The sequence below is a fragment of the Vulpes lagopus genome, chromosome 23 (genome assembly GCF_018345385.1).
Source record: "Vulpes lagopus strain Blue_001 chromosome 23, ASM1834538v1, whole genome shotgun sequence".
Taxonomy (NCBI): domain Eukaryota; kingdom Metazoa; phylum Chordata; class Mammalia; order Carnivora; family Canidae; genus Vulpes; species Vulpes lagopus.
In genome coordinates, this window is record NC_054846.1 from 46,033,858 (window position 1) to 46,058,399 (window position 24,542).

Sequence of the window (24,542 nt, forward strand, 5' to 3'; positions counted from 1 at the left end):
CCCAGGCGCCCAACTAATTAACTTCTTACATTGATAAGGGCAAGATTTCCACGGGGTATGGTGAACAAGTTCATGAAGGATATATAGAATTGTAAGAGATTGTTAATACTTCATTAACAGAATCAGACTTTGAAACTTTTCTAAAGGCTGAAACTAGGGACAGTGAACTAGATATAAGAGGATGAGATGGTATTTGAAATGTAAAGCTCTGCTAGACGTAAAGAACAAAGTAGTTGTCCCAATACAGGAAGTTAGCATTGTATTAATAAATGAATAATAATTAGGGGTTTATTTTGTGGATTCTGCCTGTGGTGACAATGGAAAACTTACCAGAAACAATACCATCTGGATAGCATCCGGAATGTGTTCACTGTTATTGTGTTCAAAGAGACATTGGCAGATTAAATTGTATTTTTTACAAGGCACAATTTATTTGTTAATTCGTTCATTCATTCAATCATCATTCATTCACAAGAGACCTAGGCAGAGGGAGAAGCAGGCTTAATACATGGAGCCCGATGTGGGACTGGGTCCTGGAACTCCAGGATAACGCCCTGGGCCAAAGGCAGGCACTGAACGGCTGAGCTATCCAGGGATCCCCCATTTTATTTTTTTAAGATTTTATTGATTGATTCATGAAAGACACAGGCAGAGACATAGGCAGAAGGAAAAGCAGGCTCCTCCCCATGGGAAGCTTGATGTGGAAATCAATCCCAGGACTCTGGGATCATGACCTGAGCCAAGGCTGATGCTCAACTACTGAGCCATCCAGGTGCCCCCCATTTTATATTTTCATTGAAGATGGTAAGGATAAGGAACAGTTTGAATAAGATTATTACGTTAAAAAATTAATTTTAATGCTAATGAGTAGACATTAAAGGAAGAAGTTAAAGTTTTAGAACTGAGTATCATGTGATTTCCTTGACTTTCGTGGCAATTCTCAAGAAGTTACATTATTATAGCTATTGAGCAAGGTGTCCTAAGAGGATTTTAACGTCTTCTGAAGAAAGAATTGTCTATGATTTAGTTTTTTCCATCTTGGGATTCTGGGAATATATTCTTTTTTTTTTTTTTTCTAGGAATATATTCTTAAAGATCTTTATTTTAAAGTTTTTTGTCCTAGTACATTACCCATTTATGCTTTGACAGGAACAGTCTTCTATTATAAGGAAAACTTGAAATAGGTACGTAAAAGAAAATACTTGGAGCATCAACACTCAAAGATAGCCAGTATTTGTATATTTTTAAATTGCTGTTAATATTTGGCTTCATCTCTGTCTCCTAGATGTAGGTGTACCTATACATTTTATATATTTGTAATACGATTTTAGCAATATGTAATCATTACCATATGTAGTTTTAGAGCCCCTATATTCTAAACATTTTTCACTTAGTCTTATACAACATGTTTTTAAGTGGTTCTGTAATGTTTCTTTCTTACGGGGAATCATAGGATTTATAGATGGTCAAAGTTTTCTTTTTGAATTCCAAACATAGGATGACCTGAAATTTAGTTAATGTTTGCCAGTTGTTTTTTGTTTTGTTTTGTTTTTTTTTTTGATGGGGTGCCAGTTGTTTTGATGCAAGTATATAGGCCTGCCCGTTGCTTGGCACTGCTTAAAATTTTCAAAGGAACCTACAAAAACATGTACTGATTTACTTAGTTATAGCCATGGGAATGCCACGTCTCTTTCACCCCATTCTTATATTAGGAAATCTGACAAATGTAATTTTACGATTTTTTGGAACTTGTTAAAGCACGTGACCTGGTAAATCATCATTTTGCCATTTACTATATATAATAGATTGAGGAAAAACATTTGGAATAGAAAAAACAACTTTGGAACAGGTGACAGTACATATGTGAAATATACCATCTATGTTCCAGCCTTCTTGTTCTGGTAGCTACTGGGTAGATTGTTAGGTTTGCTCTTATATGTAATTTTTTCTTTTGTTTTTCCCTTTCAGAATGATTTTTAAATGCTTTATTTATTTGACAGAGAGCAGGAGCAGGGAGAGTAGGAGAGGGAGAAGCAGCAGAAGGCTCCTCACTGAGCAGGGAGCCCAGTGCGGGGCTTGATCCCAAGACTTGGGATCCCAATCTTAGAGGGCAGAATCTAGTATCTGATCAAGATTCACACATTGCTTCCCCCCCCCCTTTTTTTTGGATGCAAAATATACACCTTTAGAGATGGAGAGAGGAAAAAATAGGATTTAAATAAGCATTATGTACAGTGCCCCAAGGGAAAATTCTTCCGGCCACCCCCTCCAGCTCCAAGGTGTCTGAGGCAGAGACTGGGCACCACCAGGTAAATACAAAAATATCCAGGTTCTGTCTCCAGGCACTGATGGGAAAAGGGGCAGGTCAGGCCTCCCGGGCCATAGCAGAGGGCAGAATCTGGTATCCAATCAAGATTCACACATTGCTCTCTTAATCTAGAGAAAGCTCCTACTTTGTATGTATTTTTGAGGAGTCTCAGTTTTTATTTTTACTTTTTAAAGATTTTATTTATTCATGAGAGACACAGAGGCAGAGACAAAGGCAGAAGGAGAAGCAGGCTCCCTGCAGGGAGCCTGATGTGTGGGACTCTTATCTCAGGACCCCAGGATCACACCTGGGCGGAAGGTGGTTCTAAAGGTGGTGCTAAACCAGTAAACCACCATGCGGGGCTTTCCTATATTGTATGTCTGCAAACTTGAAATAGTTTCCTTATGTATAAGTTCAAGTATGTTACCAAGAATTTTGCATAGGGTATGTGTGTTTCTTATTTTGTCACATCAGGAGGCATGTAATGTCAAATCAGTTTAAGTGGTGACACGTTTCCACTGTAAAGGTGCGTTTTTTTTGCCCTTACAATCAGTATTTTCGGGAGTATTCTGAGATCATGTAAATCCTGTTTCTGCCCACCAAGCTTTTCTCCAGGGATTTTAGGATATATCGACAGTTGTCTGAATCAAGTTTTATACTGAATCTCTCTTCAATCTAAATTTTAAAAAGTAGTATCTTAGAAATTTAATTTCAGTATGTTTTTCTTTAATTTTTTTTCACATTTATGATTTGTTTTACGTTTCTTTTTTTTTTTTCTCTTCATACTTTATGGGACCTGCATGTTTTGTGTTTAGGTTTTGACCATTGCATATGTAATTTTTTGCTGATCCATTTATAATCTGTTTTGGGTGTACTGAGTTAATGTTTTTTTGAAAGTGTTTTGGTGGGTTTTTTATTGCTGTGTGCAGCCATTTATTGAGTTATCTACTTCCCCCTAATTTGTGTCTTGAGTATTGTCTTTCTTTTTAATTCTTAGACCTAGCAGTTGAATAGCTTATCAAAAAATGGCCAGCTTTAGAGCTCCTGAGTGGCTTAGGAGGCTATAAGTGTCTGACTCTTGATCTTACTTAGAAAAATAAGTAAATGAGTAAAAATGGCCATCTTAGATTTTTGTGTCCTGAAAGTGTCCTCAAAATATCACCATATGCTATTTTCTCATGCTAGTAGTGTTTATCTTGATCATACCTGTGTTTTGATGAATAAAAAAGTTTTGGGGATGGAGCAAATTAAAATACACTATTCTTTTTGCAGACAAATGACAGTTCATTGTTGGCAAGAGGGAAATAATTGATGAATGCAATAAAGATACATAGAGAACAAAGAGGCAGGGCCAGATAGTTATGTGAGAGTGCCTAAATGGGCAAAATAGAACTTCAGTTAGTTAAAGGAAAATAATTTAGTGCAGATGATGATCTATACGTAGGCAAGGAAATTTATAGTATTGAAAAGGTATTGAGAAACTTTGACCAGTTGTAAAGCCAGTGTGACCTAGAAAATCTTTGGACTCAAGATTTAGTCATCTTTTTAAAAAAATTGCCAACTCGCTGCTGCCATCTAGTGCTTTGCTTTTTATTTTCTTCAAAGAAAGAGGGGAAATAGTCCTATGGTAGTTGTATCTGATGTGAATTGAATTATAAGCTAGGCTAGTTGGGGGGGGGTAGTAAAACAAATTGTATGGCAAGGTTCTGAATTTTCTTGTCTGAGGCAAGTTATTTCTCCTGTTCTCTAGTTAGTATGTTTTGACATCTCAAGCCATATAGATACTTTGATTTCTTTTTTTCCTGGACTAACAGATCATGTGATATGAGTAAGTATAAATGTGATTAGCTTAGTGAACAGGGTTAATAGGTAGAGGATTGGATCAAATTTCAGTAGAAACATATTTTGTGGCTCATTTCCTCCGATAGGTTTTTTGTTTGTAGTTAATATGCCTAAATATGATATATGATATGGAACACTGAATGAGTTAGACTGTTTTGTCAAGTTGTCTTTCCAGTCCCTTTTGAATAAAGGTGGAGTTCTGCCCCAGACATAAAGGCAAGGAAACTAAAGACTTGATTCCAGTTATAAATTGTTTTTGGACCATTTGAACTCTGTACCTCTCATAATCCGGTGCCTTTCCCACCTTGCTGTACCACTTCCCAGCAGAATTTACTTAAGATTTAATGCTAAGTTAAGAGAAATGAAGTAGTTGGTACGAACATATCCCAAACATTTAGGAAGACTGACAATCCAAGATAGGTTTGTTTCAAGAAGGCAAAGAATCAGAGTAGCATGAGTTTGAGAGTGAACAGTTTAAAATAAAATTTTGACATCTTACTTGCATTCCAGCCAGATGTAGATTTTTTGATTGATTAGTTTTAAGATAGAATGCCAGGAGTGGAAATAGAAACATTTCTAGACGGATGCCTGGGTAGCTCAGCGGCTTAGTGCCTGCCTTCGACCCAGGATGGAGTCCCACATCAGGCTCTCTCTGCACAGAGCCTACTTCTCCCTCTGCCTGTGTCTCTGCCTCTGTGTGTTTCTCATGAATAAATAAATAAATCTTAAAAAGAGAAACATTTCTATATACACAAATCTTAAGCATTGACACTGTCTGTAGAATCTCTTGATTTTATTGCTTCAACATAAATCCTGTGATTAGACACATAGATCCTTTAGTGTAATAAGGCAATAAAGATAACGGAGTATCCCCAGTTTTTATTTACTGAGCTGCTAAGACCCAACTTAGTGATCCTTTGATATCAAAAATAGATGAGAGGCTACTGGGTGGATCAGTCAAGAGTTCAAGCCCCAAGCGTAGAAAATATGTGCCTATATGAATATAATATAGCACACAAACGTGTAGTGTCCACACAAACCCGTGGACTAGAGTTTTGAGTGCTACCAACCAAATAACCTTTAGGAAGATGTTCGTTTCCTACTGTTGTATTTTACTGTGTTCAAGTTCTGCTTTTCTGGAAAGCAGATCCGCTTAATCGTCAGCAGTGAACTAAACGGGATGCAGAGCATCCATGGAACACAGTCATTTAAGAAGTCTACCCTCTATTTTTTAATAAGATTTTTAATGTTTGGTTTTGGTTTTTGGAGAGACCGAAAACAAGTGGGGGAAGGGCAGCGGAGGAAAAAGAGAGAAAGAAGCGGGCCCAATATACAGCGTGGAGCCAGACCTGGGGCTGGATCCCAGGACTGTGAGATCATAACCTGAGCTGAAATCCAGAGTCAAATGCTTATTAACCAGCTGAGCCATTCAGGTGCCCTAGAAATCTACCCTCTTCATTTTACTTTTTCTTTTTTTTTTTTTTTTTTTTTTAATATTTATTCATGAGGCAGAGGTTGAAGTAGGCTCTGTGTAGGGAGCCCGATGTAGGACTTGATCCTGGGACTCCAGGAAAATTTCCTGAGCCAGAGGCAGACACTAAACCGCTGAGCCACCTAAGGGTCCCGGTTTTACTCTTTGAAACCAATTTTAGTAAAAAAATTTTTTATTATTTCTATCTACTTCTCTTTACTTGCATGTTTATGTGGAATGATTTTGACTTAAAATTTATTCATTTTATTTATTTTTGTAGAGTGTCTGGCTCAGTTGAAAGAATAGGTAATTCTTGATATCTGGGTCTCTTGGGTTTGGACCTAACATTGGGTTTAGAGATTACTTACATATATACATATATAAACTTAAAAAAATTTTTTTTCCAATAAGACCTAAAACACTATATGTTAACTAGAATTAACAAACTGTGCCAGATACTTCTGGTCATCAAAAAATGAAAGATGTTGTGGATTTATAAACTACAGTTTGAGGAACTGGACAATGAGGGACATCACGATTAACCAAAAGCAGAGTACCCACAGAATATTTTATTTTTTTCCCACAGAATATTTTAAACTTTATGCTCTATTTTTCCTAAGTGTCTAAATTTTATGTAGACAGTTTATTTTTATTTTTTTATAATTTTATTATTCATAAGAGAGACAGAGGCAGAGGGAGAAGCAGGCTCCATGCAGGGAGCCTGATGTGGGACTCGATCCTGGGTCTCTGGGATCACACCTTGGGCTGAAGGCAGACATTTAACTGCTGAGCCACCCTGGCGTCCCTGTAGATGGATAGTTTATATATGCCTCCCGTCACAGTGTAACTGTAATACTGTTTTTTAACTTAAGCTTTTATTTATTTAAAAGATTTATATTTTAAAAGATTCATCTCTTTTATTAGTGCATGTGTATGACCAGGGGGCCGGAGGGGGGGGAATCCCAAGCAGACTCCCTGCCAAGTGCAGAGCCCAAGAGGTTTGATCCCATAACCCCAAGATTTTATCCTAAGCCAAAGCCCAAGAGTCCGATGCTCAACCACACAGGCACCCTTTGACTTAAACATTTAGACATAATTCCCAATTTAAAGTGATTTGCAAGGATTTTTTTGTTTTAGTGGTCTCTATACCCAACATGGGGTTCAGACTTAAAACCCTGAAATCAGGAGTCACATTTTGACTGAGCCAGCCAGGTGTCCTTAAAGTGATTTGTAGATTATTCTAAAGACTGCAGTTGTTGGTAATTAAAATACCTAGTTGTGTTTGCTTTCTGTTTTTTTTTTTTTTTTTTTAATTTTTATTTACTTATGATAGTCACAGAGAGAGAGAGAGAGGCAGAGACACAGGCAGAGGGAGAAGCAGGCTCCATGCACTGGGAGCCCGACGTGGGACTCGATCCCAGGTCTCCAGGATCGCGCCCTGGGCCAAAGGCAGGTGCTAAACCGCTGCGCCACCCAGTGATCCCCCCCCCCTTTTTTTTAAGATGTATTGAGAGAGTTTGGACACACTCAAGGGCAGGTGGAGGGAAGAGGGAGAAGCAGACTCCCGACTAAGCAGGGAGCCTGATGCAGAATTCTGTTCCAGGACTTTGGAATCAGAACCCGAGCCAAAGGCTGATATTTAACCCACTGAGCCAACCAGGGACTCAAAATACCAAGTGTTAACTAAAAATCTGTTGTACAAAAGTGCATGTAGAATGTAATATGTATCTGTTGTTAAAAACAAAAGTTAAATCATTTCTTCTGCAGCTTGCTTTTGTACTTGAAATCTGAGGTGTGTGTCTTTAAGACTATACCATTTGGGTCCAATTTTTAAACTAGTTAGAGAAGTTCTACTTAAGTTATCTGCGTAGTACTTAGTTTTAAAAACCTAGGAGAAATTGATCTGTCATATAAGGTAAATTGAGGTAATTTATTACCCATGATGCAGCCTTAAATACATTTGTTTCGATGTGTTCTTTTTCTCGGGGATCCCTGGGTGGCTTCGTGGTTTAGCACCTCCCTTCAGCCCAGGGCCTGATCCTGCAGGCCTGGGATCAGGTCCCACTTCGGGCTCCCTGCATGGAGCCTTACTTCTCCCTCTGCCTGTGTCTCTCTGCCACACTCTGTGTGTCTCATGAATAAGTAAATCTTTTAAAAAAAATCTGCTTATACTAGACTTTGATTTATTTTTAAAAACTTAATTACATATAAGGAAGCAAAAACCCTGTAACTACTAAAGTCAATAAAAACAACTTTGCCAGCAAGGTTCAAACTTTGGAATGATTTTGTGATAGTTCGAAAATAAATAAGAATAACACATTCAAAGAAAGAAAAATGCAATGCTAAGATTTTATACCCAGCAAAACTGACATCTATAGAGGGCACAGGGAAACTTACTAACATGCAAGGGAAATAATTCTCCTAAGTTCTAAGTAACAGGTAAACTGGAGAATACTGTATTACTTAAGACATAGTAGAATTTAAGCATAAATAACCAGAAAACGACAATGTCATATATATGTATATATATATTTATTGATATATATATAGTCTTCCAAGGATTTACACGTGTGTTGGATCAAGCCTTTGATCCCAGCTTCCAATTTTTTTTTAAATATAAAACTTCCTTTTTTCTTTTTTTTTTTCAATTTTTTTTTCAATTTTTTTTTCAATTTTTATTTATTTATGATAGTCACAGAGAGAGAGAGAGAGAGAGACACAGGGACACAGGCAGAGGGAGAACAGGCTCCATGCACCGGGAACCCGACGTGGGACTCCATTCCGGGTCTCCAGGATCGTGCCCTGGGCCAAAGGCAGACGCTAAACTGCACCACCCAGGGATCCCCCAGCTTCCAATTTTAAGAAAAACAAGAATATGTGGAATTGTCATAGGAGTATGAAATTGTGGAAAATCCAGACTGGGAAACGTAATGGTCAAATATCCTGTCTGTATTCTTCAAAGAATAAGTTTTAAGTAAAGATGAAGGGGAACTTATCTTCAAAGAGCCATAAAAGATGAAATTTGCTTTAATGGTAAGACTATTGTTTAGGGATATATGATGAGATGATAGAATTGTTTTTAAAAAAGTGATTCCTGGGTAGCGCAGGTGGCTCAGTGGTTTAGCGCCGCCTTCAGCCCAAGGTGTGATCCTGGAGACCCGGAATTGAGTCCCACGTCAGCCTTCCTGAATGGAGCCTGCTTCTCCCTCTGCTTGTGTCTGCCTCTCTCTGTTTCTTTCATGAATAAATAAAATCTTTAAAAAAATAAAAAGTGATTACTATAGGGGCACCTGGGTAGCTCAGTCTGTTAAGCGTCTTCCTTTGGCTCAGGTCATAATCTCAAGTCCTGCTCAGCAGAGATCGAGTGTGTTGCTGCTGTTTCCCTACTCAAGAGCTCTCTCACACACACAAAGTATTTTTTTCAAAGAGGACCCCTGGATGGCACAGCCTCAAGCTGCCTTTGACTCAGGGTGTAATCCCCAAGTCCTGGGATGGATTCCCACAGCCAGATCCCTGCATAGAGCCTGCTTCTCCCTCTTCCTTTGCCTCTGCGCCTCTCTCTGTTTCTCTCATGAATAAATACATAAAAATCTTTAAAAAATATATTTCTTCCAACAAAATGATTAAAGTTAGAATAGTAACTACTTTCGGGGGTGGAAAGGGATAAGACTTTAATGGTGCATTATGAGTGAGTTTTGAGATTTTTATAGAGACTTTAAGGCTGTCTGGCACGTTGACATTTTTATAACAGTACCTTGTACTTACCCCAACTTGGAGCAGGGAAAACCCTTCCTGTTTTGTTTTTTTTTTTTTAATTTTTATTTATTTATGATAGTCACAGAGAGAGCGAGAAAGGCAGAGACACAGGCAGAGGGAGAAGTAAGCTCCATGCGGGGAGCCCGATGTGGGATTTGATCCCGGATCTCCAGGATCACGCCCTGGGCCAAAGGCAGGCGCCAAACCGCTTGGCCACCCAGGGATCCCAACCCTTCCTCTTTGAACTGCATTTCTTAAAATAGTTCCATTGGTTTTCCACTAAATGGATATTTTGGGATTCTTCAAATTTTTTTTTTTTAAAGATTTTATTTATTCATGACAGAAGCAGAGAGAGAGAGAGAGAGAGGCAGAGAGAAACAGTCAGAGGGAGTAGCAGGCTCTATAGAGGGAGCCCAATGAGGGACCCGATCCCGGGTCTCCAGGATCACACCCTGGCCGAAGGCAGCATGAAACCACTGGGCCAAGGGGGATGCCCGGATTCTTCTATTTTTCAGTCTTTTGTTTCTTCCACAGTGATGATCATGCATACAAGGACTTGTTGGCTTCCCCTTAACAGCTTGCATTAAGTTTTGATGCAACCCTTGGGTACCTAAGCTTCTTTTTGGTCTATCTAGTTGCTTTTATATGGGGATTCAGAAATGTTAAAAAAAAAATGCTCTGCTCTTGTTTTTCTTCTTGGAAACCCAGGGGTTTTGCTTTTTTTTCCCCCAGTAGTTCTTTGCATGTAGGATGTTGACCATTTCTCCCCTTCTTATCATTTTCATTGGTGAGATACCTTAATAATTAATAAGAGTTTGGGTCAAATGTGACCTGAGCTCATTTGGTTATTTGTAAAATTTTAGAAATATGTTTCCTCTAAAATACTATTTTAAAGAACATTATTGTCTGAGTAATCTTATCTGTTCTGTTTTTTTTTTTCCTCTGAAGCAGCCTTGGTACCTAATACTTCTTAGATACTCAAAAAAGGTTCAGTGAAAACATGTGTTAATTTGTATTAACTTTTATTCTTTAAGAAGTGTTCTTTGGAGCAGGATTAACGGGCCTTTGTGGGTTCACTTGTCTTTACTGTTGTTTCTATGTTTTAACTCCTTAGAGTAAGTATGGGCATTGAAATCTATTCCAGTGACATTAGCCAGTGTCATTGAGCTTGAAGTCATTTTTCCATGAACAGTTCATAATTTTTTTAATTTTTTTTTTTTTTGAATTTCATTCTTTTTTTTTTTTTAATTTTATTTATTTATTTATGATAGTCACAGAGAGAGAGAGAGACAGAGACACAGGCGGAGGGAGAAGCAGGCTCCATGCACCGGGAGCCTGATGTGGGACTCGATCCCGGGTCTCCAGGATCGCGCCCCGGGCCAAAGGCAGGCGCCAAACCGCTGAGCCACCTGGGCTGCCCAACAGTTGAGGGTTCTGTTTTTTTTTTTTAATTTTTTATTTTATTTTTTTAAAGATTTTATTTATTCATGAGAGAGAGGCACGCTCCATTCAGGGATCCTGACATGGGTGGGACTGAATCCTGGGACACCAGGATTGCACCCTGGGCCAAAGGCAGGCGTTAAACTGCTGAGCCACCCAGGGATCCCCCAGTTCATGATTCTTGTAGCAAATTTAGAAACCATGTATAATTGGGGAAAATAGATAAAATTATATTCAAAGGTGGCAACCGTAGTTAGCACCTTTTTATTTGTGTATATGGATGTTTCTTTATTAGTCTTTTTCAAATGGAGATCCTTGAGAGGATGAATCCTTAATGAGTTCTCTATTTCTAGATTGGTACTAGCTGTGCACCCTCTTTGAAAATTGAGAAAATTGTCATTTAAGTCCATTTCTGTTCTATGGTTCCAAGGAATATATTTTAAGGGAACATTAAGGTTTATTTGGTGTTTTTCCGTCTTGTTCAGCGTGCCAGTGGCATGTAGGACCATCCTTTTTCCCCTCACAGGTAATTGTTAATTAAGCCCCAGAAGATTTTTCCTGTATTTACTACAATATGGAGAATATGTGTGCAAACCTATGCAGAAAGCTGGCTTGAATTCTTTCCACTTAAAATAATGGCAAACATTAAAAACCAACAGTAACATTTCAAACCATTTATACCTTTCAGTGGGAGTTGTTTTCAGTGTTTTAAGGCTTTCTGGAAGTCCTACTTTAAATTGAAAGAGTGTTCATGACTTGGTGCCATTTGGTAAAATTTATTACTTAGGTAAAATTAAGAAACTACTGTTTGTAAAACTTTAATTTAGGCATCAAAATCAAGTAATGGCAGTTTCTTGAATTTTATTTATTTACTTATTTACTTATTTATTTTCTTGGTTTTTAAAGACTAGGAGGGATAAGCGGTTGTTACAGCTTTAAAATCAGTAATATTTGTGAAATAAGTAGGTATTTAAAGGATCAGAATATTAGTGGTCTGAATAAGCAATGTTATGCTGATTTGTTATATATGTATATGGAAGATGTTTTTACATAATCTATGAGAACTAGTTTGTCATTCTCTTGGATTGGAAAGATATACTATGGGATCCCTGGGTGGCGCAGGGGCTTAGCGCCTGCCTTTGGCTCAGGGCGCAATCCTGGAGACCTGGGATCGAATCCCACGTCGGGCTCCCGGTGCATGGAGCCTGCTTCTCCCTCTGCCTGTGTCTCTGCCTCTCTCTCTCTCTGTGACTATCATAAATAAATAAAAATTAAAAAAAAAAAAAAGGAAAGATATACTAGACACGGTTATCTGGAGTTTCAAAAGGACGATTGGAAATAAATCTTAATAATGGTACTCAAAATCTAATGCGGATGAATCCATCTTAAATCCTGTTTGAGTTTGGTAGTCGGAGGGGGAAGGGGCAGCAGATACAAAAACTAAAAGAATGTCAAAACATTTTCATTTGAGAAAGACTTAAGATGATAGTATCAATCTCCAAATAATTTCGGTATGATTGGACTTTCATATACATAAAGATAATTTTTCTTTGAAACAGCCTGAGGAAAGTTGTATTGTCTTCTTAGTTCTCCTTCTCCTCTGATTCCTGCAGTGTTCTACTTGCTAGTTCTATCATCATCACCATCTAGTATTAAAATATTCCAGCTGTATTTTGTAGGTTATCACATAAAAAGTAGGTCAAGAGTCATTGCATTTTATAAAATGTTTGTATTGTTATTTAAGAGATCTCTGGCATATTATAAATCAACGAAAGTACCTGGAAATAAAGATTTCCAGACTAGATGAATTGTGTCTATATACTGCCTTAGTTTAATAAGGTTAATTATGCTTGAAGGGGGGGAGAGTGTTGTCCACATTTGGATAGCTAAAGAATGGCTTGTGGGCAGAATAATAGCAATGTGCAAAAGGAGGGTGGAAGTCTTGATAGGTGGTGAGGAATGGTTAGGTTAGTATGACAGAGAGAGGTAAAATATAATGAGAAGTTGGTAGTAGAGAGCTTAAGGGGTTTTAGTTTGCTTGAGAATGTTAGAACAGAGAGAGCTCACTTGACCCTTAATTGGGTTGCTAGTAGTCCAGAGGCCCACCCCCACCATCTTGGAAATAATAGTCTAGCACTGCAGGAGTGGACTAGGGAAGAGGGAGCCTAAATTTCTGTCAGGATACATCTATTCAGGAGCTCTCTTTAAAGTAGTAATATACTTGGTGCTGTGAGATCCTTTTAAGTTGAGTGGTATTCTAGTTAGTCAAAGAGGTTCAAAGTAAACAAAGTTTTATCGAGGAGTATTTTGGTTTTACCTTTTTTTCCTCCACCTGAATGCATTTGTTTTTTCCCTTCCAGTTTTCGGCTTGTGAGGAACCTTACCATCAAAGACAATGGCCAGCAATGTTACCAACAAGACAGATCCTCGCTCCATGAACTCCCGTGTATTCATTGGGAATCTCAATACTCTTGTGGTCAAGAAATCTGATGTGGAGGCAATCTTCTCAAAATACGGCAAAATTGTGGGTTGCTCTGTTCATAAAGGCTTTGCCTTCGTTCAGTATGTTAATGAGAGAAATGCCCGGGCTGCTGTGGCAGGAGAGGATGGCAGAATGATTGCCGGCCAGGTTTTAGGTAAGACCTGGGTTGAATTAATTTATTTGTTGATTGATTAATTTAGATATGAGTTTTTCTATTCATGCTTGGTTTTTTTACTCCCTCTCCATTAAGCTAAATCTAAAATATATTAGGTTTATAGATACAATGTGCTAAATAAGGATTTTTTATTCCATTTAGTGTAGCAAAGACAGGATATCTTTCACTTGGTGGTTTTGAGTAAGGTCAGGAGAGTGGGAATAACATTAAAAAAAGGTACAGTTCTTGCCAAAATAGCTGTGTCCTTCCACTCACAGTAGATTGGGCAAAGACCGTATATCTTTGTCACTCAGGGGCTATGGAGTCAGGTTGCTTGGCACAATTATGTGTGTTGAGCAGTCTACATAACATGGCTGTGAACCTTCTCACCTGTTAAAATGGAGGTATAGTACCTCAGTCTCTTACCTGTTACAAGCACTGGTAATAGTTTGGAGAAATGAGATCTGAGCTCTGCTCAATATATTTTAAAATTGAGAAGATCTCATTTAGAGCACATAAATACGTTCCTGATGATTGTAAAATTTCACCTCCACGAATACTTTTCTAACTACTACCAGTTGCCTAGATTTAGTGTCAGAATCATAGTTAATTTGATATAGTTTGTTTGTTTGTTTATTTATTTATTTATTTATTTATTTATGAATGATAGTCACAGAGAGAGAGAGCCAGAGACACAGGCGGAGGGAGAAGCAGGCTCCATGCACCGGGAGCCTGATGTGGGATTCGATCCCGGGTCTCCAGGATCGCGCCCTGGGCCAAAGGCAGGCGCCAAACCGCTGCGCCACCCAGGGATCCCTAATTTGATATAGTTTATATTTTCTTGGGCATGAATATTAGGGAAGGTGAAGGGTTTATAAGACACAAGTCTTTTTGCTTATTCTAAATAAAAGGGAATAAGCACACAGACATCTTCAGTGCCACAGAATGGTTACTTTCATTGTTGGTAATATATTGTTCAGCAATTTAGCCAAATTATTTAAGATTTATAAACTTTTGTTTTAAAGATTTATTTATTTATTCATGATAGAGAGGCAGAAACACAGGAGAAGGGAGAAGCAGGCTCCATGCCAGGAGCCGGATGCGGGACTCGATCCTGGGACTCCAGGATCGCGCCCTGGGCCAAAGGCAGGCGACAAACCTTTGAGCCACCCAGTGATCCCAAGATTTATAAACTTAATAGCAGTTCATAATTGAAACTTTAGTTTTCTGAAAAGTGGTGGCTTATTTAGATTTTCATTTTATTTTCTGGAGTTTGTATTCAATTTTTTAAAATATGAGTTCAGCAAGCTTAATTACAACTTAAATGTTTTATTTCCTACTTGGCATTTTCTCTTCAGTTTGGAGTGAATTTTTTTCACCATAAGTGTTTCCATGTTGGTGTTTACCTATAGTAAATACTACACAAAACTTTAGCATTTCAAAATGTTTGTAATATTTAATAAATACTTCATACATAACATGATTTATTGTAAAGTTTCAACACTTTTTGTTTTTAAACAACTGACAGCTCCGTTCTTGGAGCAAAGAGCATTTATGCTTAATAGCAAGAGCAGCTGTTTTTTTTAACATTTTATTTTAGAGTGAACATGCTGGTGGGGGCGGGGATTGTGGCGAATCCAGAGCTGATTTCCTCTTTGAGTGCAGAGCACAGTGCCCTGCAGGGATTGATCTCAACACCCTGAGATCACTACATAAGGCAAAACCAACAGTCCGATGCTTAACCAACTAAACCACCCAGGTGTCCCTCAACTTTTTAGACTATTTTGAATGTTTGGTTATGGTTTCTTAGTGGCTATTTCTTGAAAATTCTTTTCATTCTAATAGACGTCCCTTGTAATTTGTATTATGAAGTCTTCTCAAATGCTGTTTAGAAAATGCCACCATCCTGGATTGGGAAGGGAAAATATTTGAAGTTAAAGAATCTTGTGATCCTTGACAAGGAAGATATATAGAACAGTTATAATTGAGAATACATACGGAATTTTCATAGCCATTTTTCCTATAGCAAAACATAGGAAAACACATGTATAAGACTTTGGTGTCTGTAAAATGGATGTGGCAGAAATGAACAAGGAGTTTTGCATCATAAATGAGGTCAGTCCTTATGATACTTGGCATTTTTTTTTAACTGTCATGGAAATTTACTAATACAAAAGTAGAAGAATTTAATGAACACACAAGTTAAGTACAGCTTACCTAGTTTAACAGATAACTGATATTTGACAAATATTGTTTTCATCTATTGTTTTGGTTTTTTTTTCCTCTTAAATTTTAAGGATTTTTAAGATCCAGCATATATCCAGCAGATAAAAGCTTTTTAAAAAAATGCAGGCCGCACTGCCCTTAACACCTATAAAAAATAACTCAGTAGTAATTCCTTTACATATTTGTAATTCCATTATATATTTGATCCATATTTAGGTTTTTTTTATATTGTCTCAAGACTTTAATAACTTGATTCATTCAAATCAAGATCCAGTCCATATCCATATATATGCATTTCATTAACTGCATCTTAGATGTCTTTGTTTTAAAATATTTTTTTTAATTTGACAGCACAAGCAGGGGTAAGTGGCAGGGAGAAGGAGACAACAGGCTCCCTGCTCAGCAGGGACTGGATCCTAGAACATTGGGATTGTGACCTGAAGTGAAGGCAGACATTAGGCAGACATAGTTTTGCAACCTGTGTACTGATTCATTCATTTTGTGTCATTTAATTTGTTATTCTTTACCTTTATTTTTGTTAATGCTATTAAATCTAGAGCAATGCTATCCAATAGAAATAGAAATCCAATATCACACATCTGTGATAAAACTGCCCATCAGTTTTTGATCATCTGTTGTATTTCATTTGTGGCCAGTGTATTCTGGGTCCTTGAGACTGTACTCTTGTAATAATTTCATTGCATCTTTGCTTTCTGGCACAAGGTCTTCCAGGTCATCTGATGTATTTCTTTATATATCTGTATAATTGCTTTTAATTGAAGTTCGATTTGCCAACATGCAGTATATAACACACAGTGCTCTTCCTGTCAAGTGCCTGTCACCAGGTCACTTCATCCCACTTGCCTTCCTATCTGATGTATTTTTTTTTTTTTTTAAGATTTTATCTGTTCATGAGAGACAGAGGCAGAGAAGCAGGCTCCCTGTGGGGAGCCTGATGCAAGACTTGATCCCAGGACCCGGGGGTCACGCCCTGGGCCAAAGGCAGATGCTCAACTGCTGAGCCCCCCAGGTGTCCCCCTATCTGATGTGTTTCTTGACCTAAATCTTGATTTGCCACTTTTTCTTAGAGCCTTGGCTTCTTTAAATGAGAATTACATCAAAGTCACTGTCTGTACACCAGGAGTGCTTGTTGAATTTTAATAGTTTCTGTCTAGTTTCATTAGGCAGAATATGGAACATTTTAATTCTAAGAAAACAATTTTATGTGTGCTACAATTTGTATCACAGTTTCAAAATAAGCATATCTTTTTGTTTTTTTTTTTTTACTAAAATTAACATTATTAAATGCATTTTTAAATTTCAGGTTCTTTTAATTATATAATTCTTATTCTGGACATTAATGCAGTACTGATAGTCACATGAAATAATTCATTTATAAGATTGTGTAATCAGGGGTGTTTGAGTGGCTCAGATCTTGATTCCCAGGGTCTTGGGATCTAGCCCTGCATCCAGCTCCCTGCTGAGCAAGGAGTCTGCCTGCCTCCCTCTGTCCTGTTCATGTCCCCCACCCCCTGCCTGATTCTCTCTCCTGCACTCTCTTGAAAAATAAGTGGAATCTTTTTTTAAGAAAGTTGTGCAGGGCAGCCCAGCTGGCCAAACAGTTTAGGGCAGCCTTATGCCTGGTGTGTAATCGTGGAGACACAGGATTGAGTCCCATGTCAGGCTCCCTTCGTGGAGCCCGCTTCTTCCTCTGCCTGTGTCTCTGCCTACCTCTCTCGCTCTCTCTCTGTCATGAATAAATAAGTAAAATCTTTTTTTTTTTTTTTTTCAAAAAAGGGGCAGCTGATAAGTTTTTTTAAAAAGTTGTGTGATCTACTTTATATATAGTTTAGCTCTATTATTTTTCTTTTAGATCTGCTTTCAAAAGGGGGAGACGGTGAGGTGGAAGTGGGGGCAGGAGAGGTTAGAAAGAAAACCAAGCAGGCTCCACACTGTGCCTGGAACCTAAAAAAATAAAACAAATAAAAACTCAAATAAAAAAATAAATTCAAATTAAAAAATAAAAACTCAACTGTAAAGGTAAGGTTGTTCTTTTTTTTTTTTTAATTTTTATTTATTTATGATAGTCACACACACAGAGAGGAGGAGAGAGAGAGGCAGAGACACAGGCAGAGGGAGAAGCAGGCTCCATGCACCGGGAGCCTGACGTGGGATTCGATCCCGGGTCTCCAGGATCGCGCCCTGGGCCAAAGGCAGGCGCCAAACCGCTGCGCCACTCAGGGATCCCTTTTTTTTTTTTTTTTAATTTTTTTTTATTTATGATAGTCACACACAAAGAGAGAGAGGCAGAGACATAGGCAGAGGGAGAAGCAGGCTCCATGCACCAGGAGCCCGACGTGGGATTCGATTCCCGGTCTCCAGGATCGCGCCCTGGGCCAAAGGCAGGCGCTAAACCGCTGCGCCACCCAGGGATCCCGGCCAGCTTATTCTTTTTTTATTTTTTTTTTTATTTTATTTTTTTTATTTTTTTATTTTTTTATTTATTTATGATAGTCACAGAGAGAGAGAGAGAGAGAGGCAGAGACACAGGCTGAGGAAGAAGCAGGCTCCATGCACCGGGAGCCTGATGTGGGATTCGATCCCGGGTCTCCAGGATCGCGCCCTGGGCCAAAGGCAGGCGCCAAACCGTTGCGCCACCCAGGGATCCCGCGGCCAGCTTATTCTTAGGATTAGATGTTAATAATTGGAATTGAGTTTGTGAATAAGAACTGAACATTATTCCTAAATGTTCAGCAAATAGTATACTAAATTTTTCAGTTAGTCATTTGATTAACTATGTTTTGGAGAGCTAGATTTTGATAAATGTTAGAATTAGAGAGGGCATGGATTATTTTGTTGAGTATCAGTGGGTGTCAGGTTTATAGCTGACCATGCTGGATTAGGTGTTTTTAAAATTATGTCACATACGGAAACTAGGACTTTTCCATTTCCTAATTCCCTTTTTTTGATATGTGTGCATGTGCAGATTGCACACACAAATATGTATTTAGGGGTTCAGCAATTCATTCCATAGTATTTTTTTTTTTTAAGATTTTATTTATTTATGAGATACAAGGCAGAGGGAGAAGCAGGCTCCATGCAGGGATCCCGATGCTGAACTCGATCACGGGACCACATGATTTCGCCCTCGGCCGAAGGCAGACGCTAAATAACTGAGCCACCCCGGGATCCCCTGCATAGTATTTCCTAACTTTTTTTTAAAGATTTTATTTATTTATTTATTCATGATACATACACAGAAAGAGGCAGAGACAGGCAGAGGGAGAAGTAGGCCCCATGTAGGGAGCCCGACATGGGACTTGATTCCAGAATTCCAGGATCATGCCCTGGGATGAAGGCAGGCGCTTAAGCTGCTGAGCCACCAAGGCTGCTCCTTCCTATTTTTCTTCAACTTTACAGCTCATCCTATTTGTAAAGAGAATGAAAATTCACTTTTGAGGATAATTTGAAGGTATCATAATCCAATCATTAATTCATGAGTTGATACAGGTTTTATTTCCCTGAGATCATTCCTTCCTAATGTGCTCTGAATAATCAGTTTCATTTTAGTAGGAGCCTGAGGGTAGAAGGTACCAAAGACAAATGTAATATATATATAATGAATACTTTTATTAACAGAAAAGAGGACAAATGATTAAAAGACTGAGTCCTAGCCTTGTAAAAATTGTGAGCCCTTCTTATGTAAGAGGAGATGCAACGTTACGCCTTTGTTGATCTATATAATACTACGTACACATTTAAAAACTGATTTAAGATTCTACCGTACCGGTGCCTCAACAGAGTTATCATTAAAGTGTTTGTATTTGTTTTTGTTTTTTCAGATATTAATCTGGCTGCAGAGCCAAAAGTGAACCGAGGAAAAGCAGGTGTGAAACGATCTGCAGCGGAGATGTACGGGTCAGTACCAGAACACCCTTCTCCGTCCCCTCTACTCAGGTCCGGAACTTTATTATTTATAACTGCATTGTGTCCATCAGTGGGCATCTTCTCTATCTGTTTTCTGGATGTGGGGAGGGTTAACTGTAATATATTTTATCTGTGTAAAAATGATGCTTTATTAACTTTATATTAATATGCCTCCTTTTCGCCCATTTCCCAGAGAATTATTAGAATTCCCTGAGATTTTTTACTCACTCTAAAGAGCAGTTTGGTATTTGTAACTTAAAATGAAATCTTTTGAGAGAAATTGTTCTGTTTGTAAGAAGCTGGGAAATATGAAAAGGAAGGAGGGTAGCATAAGAATGTTCGGTTTACTGTTGTATTTTTCAATATTCTTATATTAGCTATTACGTTGTATATTGAAATTAATAGCAGTTTTATGCCTAAATTTGCAAATTAGCTGCTGCATGTCCAGTGGCTTCTAAGATGATTGGAATTTTAGTGATTTATTGTTTGAATGATTGGGGATTATTCCATGCTAATCTCTTGATCTATTTGTTATGGTTGATTTTGCATGGTTTTTTGTTTTTGTTTTTCCCATCTGCTGTTGTGAATTTACATCAACAGCTCCAAATTAATCTTCTTTGCTATTTATTTTTCAGCTCCTCTTTTGATTTGGACTATGACTTTCAACGAGATTATTATGACAGGTATGTTAAAGGTGTTTTGTTTGTCTCTTCTGGTAAATAGCCATTTAGTAAGAACCATTTATTTTTCTTTTTTTTTTGATGAATGTTCTTGTAGTAACGAGCAACAAACAAGTTGTCAAAGTCCCACCTTCATAAACAAAACGAAAAATGTCGTCCTACAAATTGTCAGAGGTAGACTAGGGTGACGTTTCTGTTAATTTCAAAGAATGAGTTTATGTATCAAGGCAATTGGGAATGTGTCCAAAATTTTGTTTGAATTTGTATGACAACAAAAAGTAAGGACTAATTGATTTAACAGATGAACAAGTAGGACTTAGTTACCATTTCCAGATTCTCTTCATTATTTCACTGTCGCCTACTTGATACTTAACATTGCATTGGAGGGCATTAGAGCAAAACTACTTTAAAAACGATCCCTAACTCTCTGTTTAGCAAACCATCTAATAGAAAATAGGATAGTGTAAGCATACATAAATGAGTTAACAATATAAATTTCAGTAGGAGATAAGAAGAGTTGAAGACTTATAGATTAGGGATAGTGGTTATGACCCAATTCTAAATGGTGATGACACAGTGGTTGATTTTTTGTGTAGGTACCTTTCGAAGAGCATTAGTATTTGTTGGAGAGACTTGATGTGTGAATGGGGGGATCGTTTATGGATGGTTAAGAATGATAGATTGAGACCTGATGATACAGGAATTAGTTATTAGGCAATGACATAATACACAAAAGATGTTAGTATTCTAGTGACATTTTTAAACCGGTAGTTTTTATGAATGTTAAGGAAATACTAGGTTTATTTGGTTTCCTGCTTTTTTAAATTATATGAAATTATATATGGAGCATTCTCCTCTACATTGGACTTGATCTTGTATGAATTTTTCTTTTGCTGTTTTTCATCTTAGATTTTTAGTTTTCTATCATTAGTATGTTTTTAATATAAGAATTTCAATTAGATCAATTTCTGCTTTGGAAATAAAAGTAATAGCTTTCTTGATTTGGGAATGTTTCTCAATAGAAAAACTTTTGAAAAAAAAAAGGGAAAACTTGAACTGAGTTGATGAGTCATGCCAAGGGAGTTGGGTAATAGAATCAAGTCAGACAGTAAACACTGAATAAAGATCTGAACATGTAAATTTTTTGTATTTGGACTACAGCAAGATAGTCATTAATAGGCCAAAAAAAAAAAAGGGCTAGAATAATAGTTTGGGCCTACATTGTTAAGGTCTTTGCCATTTGAAGGTTGTGTGATTTGACTAATTATTCATGCTTCCAAATAGTTACTTCATTTGTCCTTAGAGATTTCTTCAGACTATTTTTTTGTGTGAGCACATATTTTGTTTTTGTTTTCTTTGCTTTTTTAAAATTTTTTATTGGTGTTCAATTTACCAACATACAGAATAATCCCCAGTGCCCGTCACCCATTCACTCCCACCCCCCGCCCTCCTCCCCTTCTACCACCCCTAGTTCGTTTCCCAGAGTTAGGAGTCTTTATGTTCTGTCTCCCTTTCTGATATTTCCCACAAATTTCTTTTTTTTTTTTTCCCACAAATTTCTTCTCCCTTCCCTTATATTCCCTTTCACTATTATTTATATTCCCCAAATGAATGAGAACATATAATGTTCATGAGCACATATTTTGAAAACTATGATGATTTTCATACTTTAAAAATATTAAAATACAAAACATTGAAAGCACAGATCTGAACATCTCTTTGTTACTGAAAATGTGATCATTGGGGGAGTGACTTGCATGATTTGAAACCTCTACTCTTGTTTGTTTGAAATAGCTGCATTCTATGCTAAAAAAAACCTGCCCATGTATACCTATAGAGATTTTTGTATAGATGGTCTAGGTAGATTTTTAGGTTTGATAGATGTTTTTAAAGCTTCTGAAATTCTTATGTCAGAGAGTCAAATCCTTGATGAGAAAGGATGAGGAAATAGTTTTATTTCTGATTCTTAACCTTATTTCTTTGTCCATGACTCCCTAATGAGAAAAATATTCATATATTTGTATTATGTGTATGTAATATAAACAATTTGGGATGTATCATGGACTGTCACACTAGAAACTCCTGTTTTTTTTTTTTATTTTTTTTTATTTTTTTGAAACTCCTGTTTTAAATTGAGCATATAGAGAATTTAACATGTACAATACTCACTTTCTCATGAGAATAGCCATTTAACGTTTTAGTTGTCTTGTTGAGGCAGCAAAACTTTTGACCATCCCTATCATCATCCCACTATAAATATAAGTTTCGTGAGGACTTACAAAGGGTTAATTGAAAAAGAGGTGTAGGGGATCTCTGAGGTGGCTCAGCGGTTTGGTGCCTGCCTTTGGCAAAGGCCCAGGGCCGGATCCTGGAGACCTGGGATCGAATCCCGAATTGGGCTCCCGGTGCGTGGAGCCTGCTTCTCCCTCTGCCTGTGATTTTGCTTTTCTCTCTCTCTCTCTCTCTCTCTCTGTCTCTCTCTCTCTCATAAATAAATAAATTAAAAAATAAAAAGAAAAGTCGATGTTTTCAGAAATACTTTCAAATCTTTTGCCACTGCTATTTTATCCTGAAAATTGGTGGCAATGCCACTATTGGCGTTTCTCTTCAGTTTTTCAAGAGGCAAGAGCCTATTTAAGTCTGATGTATTTATAGAGGGTCCCTGAAAAATGTCTTTCTTTCTATTCTAATCTCAGCCAATAGAAAAAGACTTCTGATGACTAATGGACCAACCAGGCAATAGCGGGTAAAGAGCAGATTCAAGTATAGTACTGAGGTCTTTGATGGGAAAATGAACATTGTTTAGTTAAAAATAAAAATAGTGAGGAAAAATGCATTTGTTTTGACTCAGAAGTCATTCTGAAGGTAACAAAAGACTTTTTTTGTTACTGTCTTAGTTACTAACATGGCAATCCTCAATCAACTATGTTGGGTTCATTTTCAAAATGGAAAATTGGTTCTGAGAGGAAAAGAAAGCTCCAAGTCTTATGGGGTAAATCTGTATCCAATTCCTTCAGATATCCTTAAGAATAGAAAATTCACTTAAATATTTCAAGACCGAAATTTGGCATTCCCTTAGATTTTTTTCTTTTTCATTTTCTTTTTTTTTAAGATTTTATTTTTTAGAGAGCTTGCACAAGCAGGGGTGGACCAAAGGGGGAGAAACAAACTCCCTGCTGAGCATGGAACCTGGCATGGTGCTTGATAGCAGAGCCCCAAGATTACCTGAGCCAAAGCGAGACACTTAACTGCCTGAGCTGCTCAGACACCCCTAGGTCATTTCTTTATTATCTACTTCCTGAGATTATGAGTTCTACTATTCTTATGGTAGAGAGGCAGCTGATGCTTACTAATAGGAGTGGCTTTGAAAAATAAAGGAAACCTGAAACATAAGAAATTGTATTATAAATGCAGTGACCCCCAAATATTGTATCTATTTACAACTAATCAATTGAAGAATTCCCAGTCTTTAGAGCATGAGGAATCATTCCTGTTTGTTAAGATCTTGAGATTTTTTATGTACTAAATCTGCTAAAAATTAGGCTTCTGAATTAGTATTTTATTAATCCTATTAACAGTGGCATATATTATGTTGGTACATACCAAAATGAAGAGAATTGTGGATATCCCACCAATTCTTTTCCCAAAAAATCTAGTACCTGTAGCATAACTCATTCTTCTGTGTGACAACAGTCTTACCAACTAATGCATAGTGAAATGAACAGTGGTTAGTATTTGTTTTTTGGACATCCTATTTAATGTTTTTGTTTTACTTTTTCTGTCTTCTGGAACATGTCAATTTAAATATATGTAAAAGAGAACAGTGTGGGGGCATGTGGGTGGCTCAGTCAGGTAAGCATCTGACTCCTGATTTTGGCTTAGGTCATGATATCAGGGTTGTGACATCAAGCCCTGCATTGGGGTTTCCCGCTGGGCTTGTAGCTTCCTTAAGATTTTCTCTTTCCCTCTGCTCTTCCTCTCTTGTTTTCTTTTTTCTTGTTTTCTTTAAATACAAAAAAGAGACTAGGAGTGTACAGTAAAAGAGAAAGAATTTTTTTTATAGACATAATCCCAGTACCATTTATGCTTAATAATATTTCTTTCTTTTTTTTTTTTAAATTTTTATTTATTTATTATTTATGATAGTCACAGAGAGAGAGAGAGGCAGAGACACAGACGGAGGAAGAAGCAGGCTCCATGCACCGGGAGCCTGATGTGGGATTCGATCCTGGGTCTCCAGGATCGCGCCCCGGGCC

At 37.5% G+C, this 24,542-nt stretch overlaps 1 protein-coding gene across 8 annotated transcripts in view; it reads left to right on the forward strand.

Moving 5' to 3' along the window:
• HNRNPC (heterogeneous nuclear ribonucleoprotein C) overlaps positions 1-24,542 on the forward strand; it is a 59,324-nt gene that overhangs the window by 16,303 nt on the left and 18,479 nt on the right. For 6 of the 8 annotated variants that reach the window (XM_041737825.1, XM_041737826.1, XM_041737823.1 and 3 more), the window contains 3 exons: positions 13,178-13,453; positions 19,522-19,636; positions 20,242-20,289. In XM_041737825.1, coding sequence (XP_041593759.1) covers positions 13,213-13,453; positions 19,522-19,636; positions 20,242-20,289 — 404 coding nt within the window. In that variant the 5' untranslated portion in view covers positions 13,178-13,212. The remainder of the gene's footprint in view (positions 1-13,177; positions 13,454-19,521; positions 19,637-20,241; positions 20,290-24,542) is intronic. The other 2 variants (XM_041737829.1, XM_041737830.1) reach the window with 1 other exon arrangement.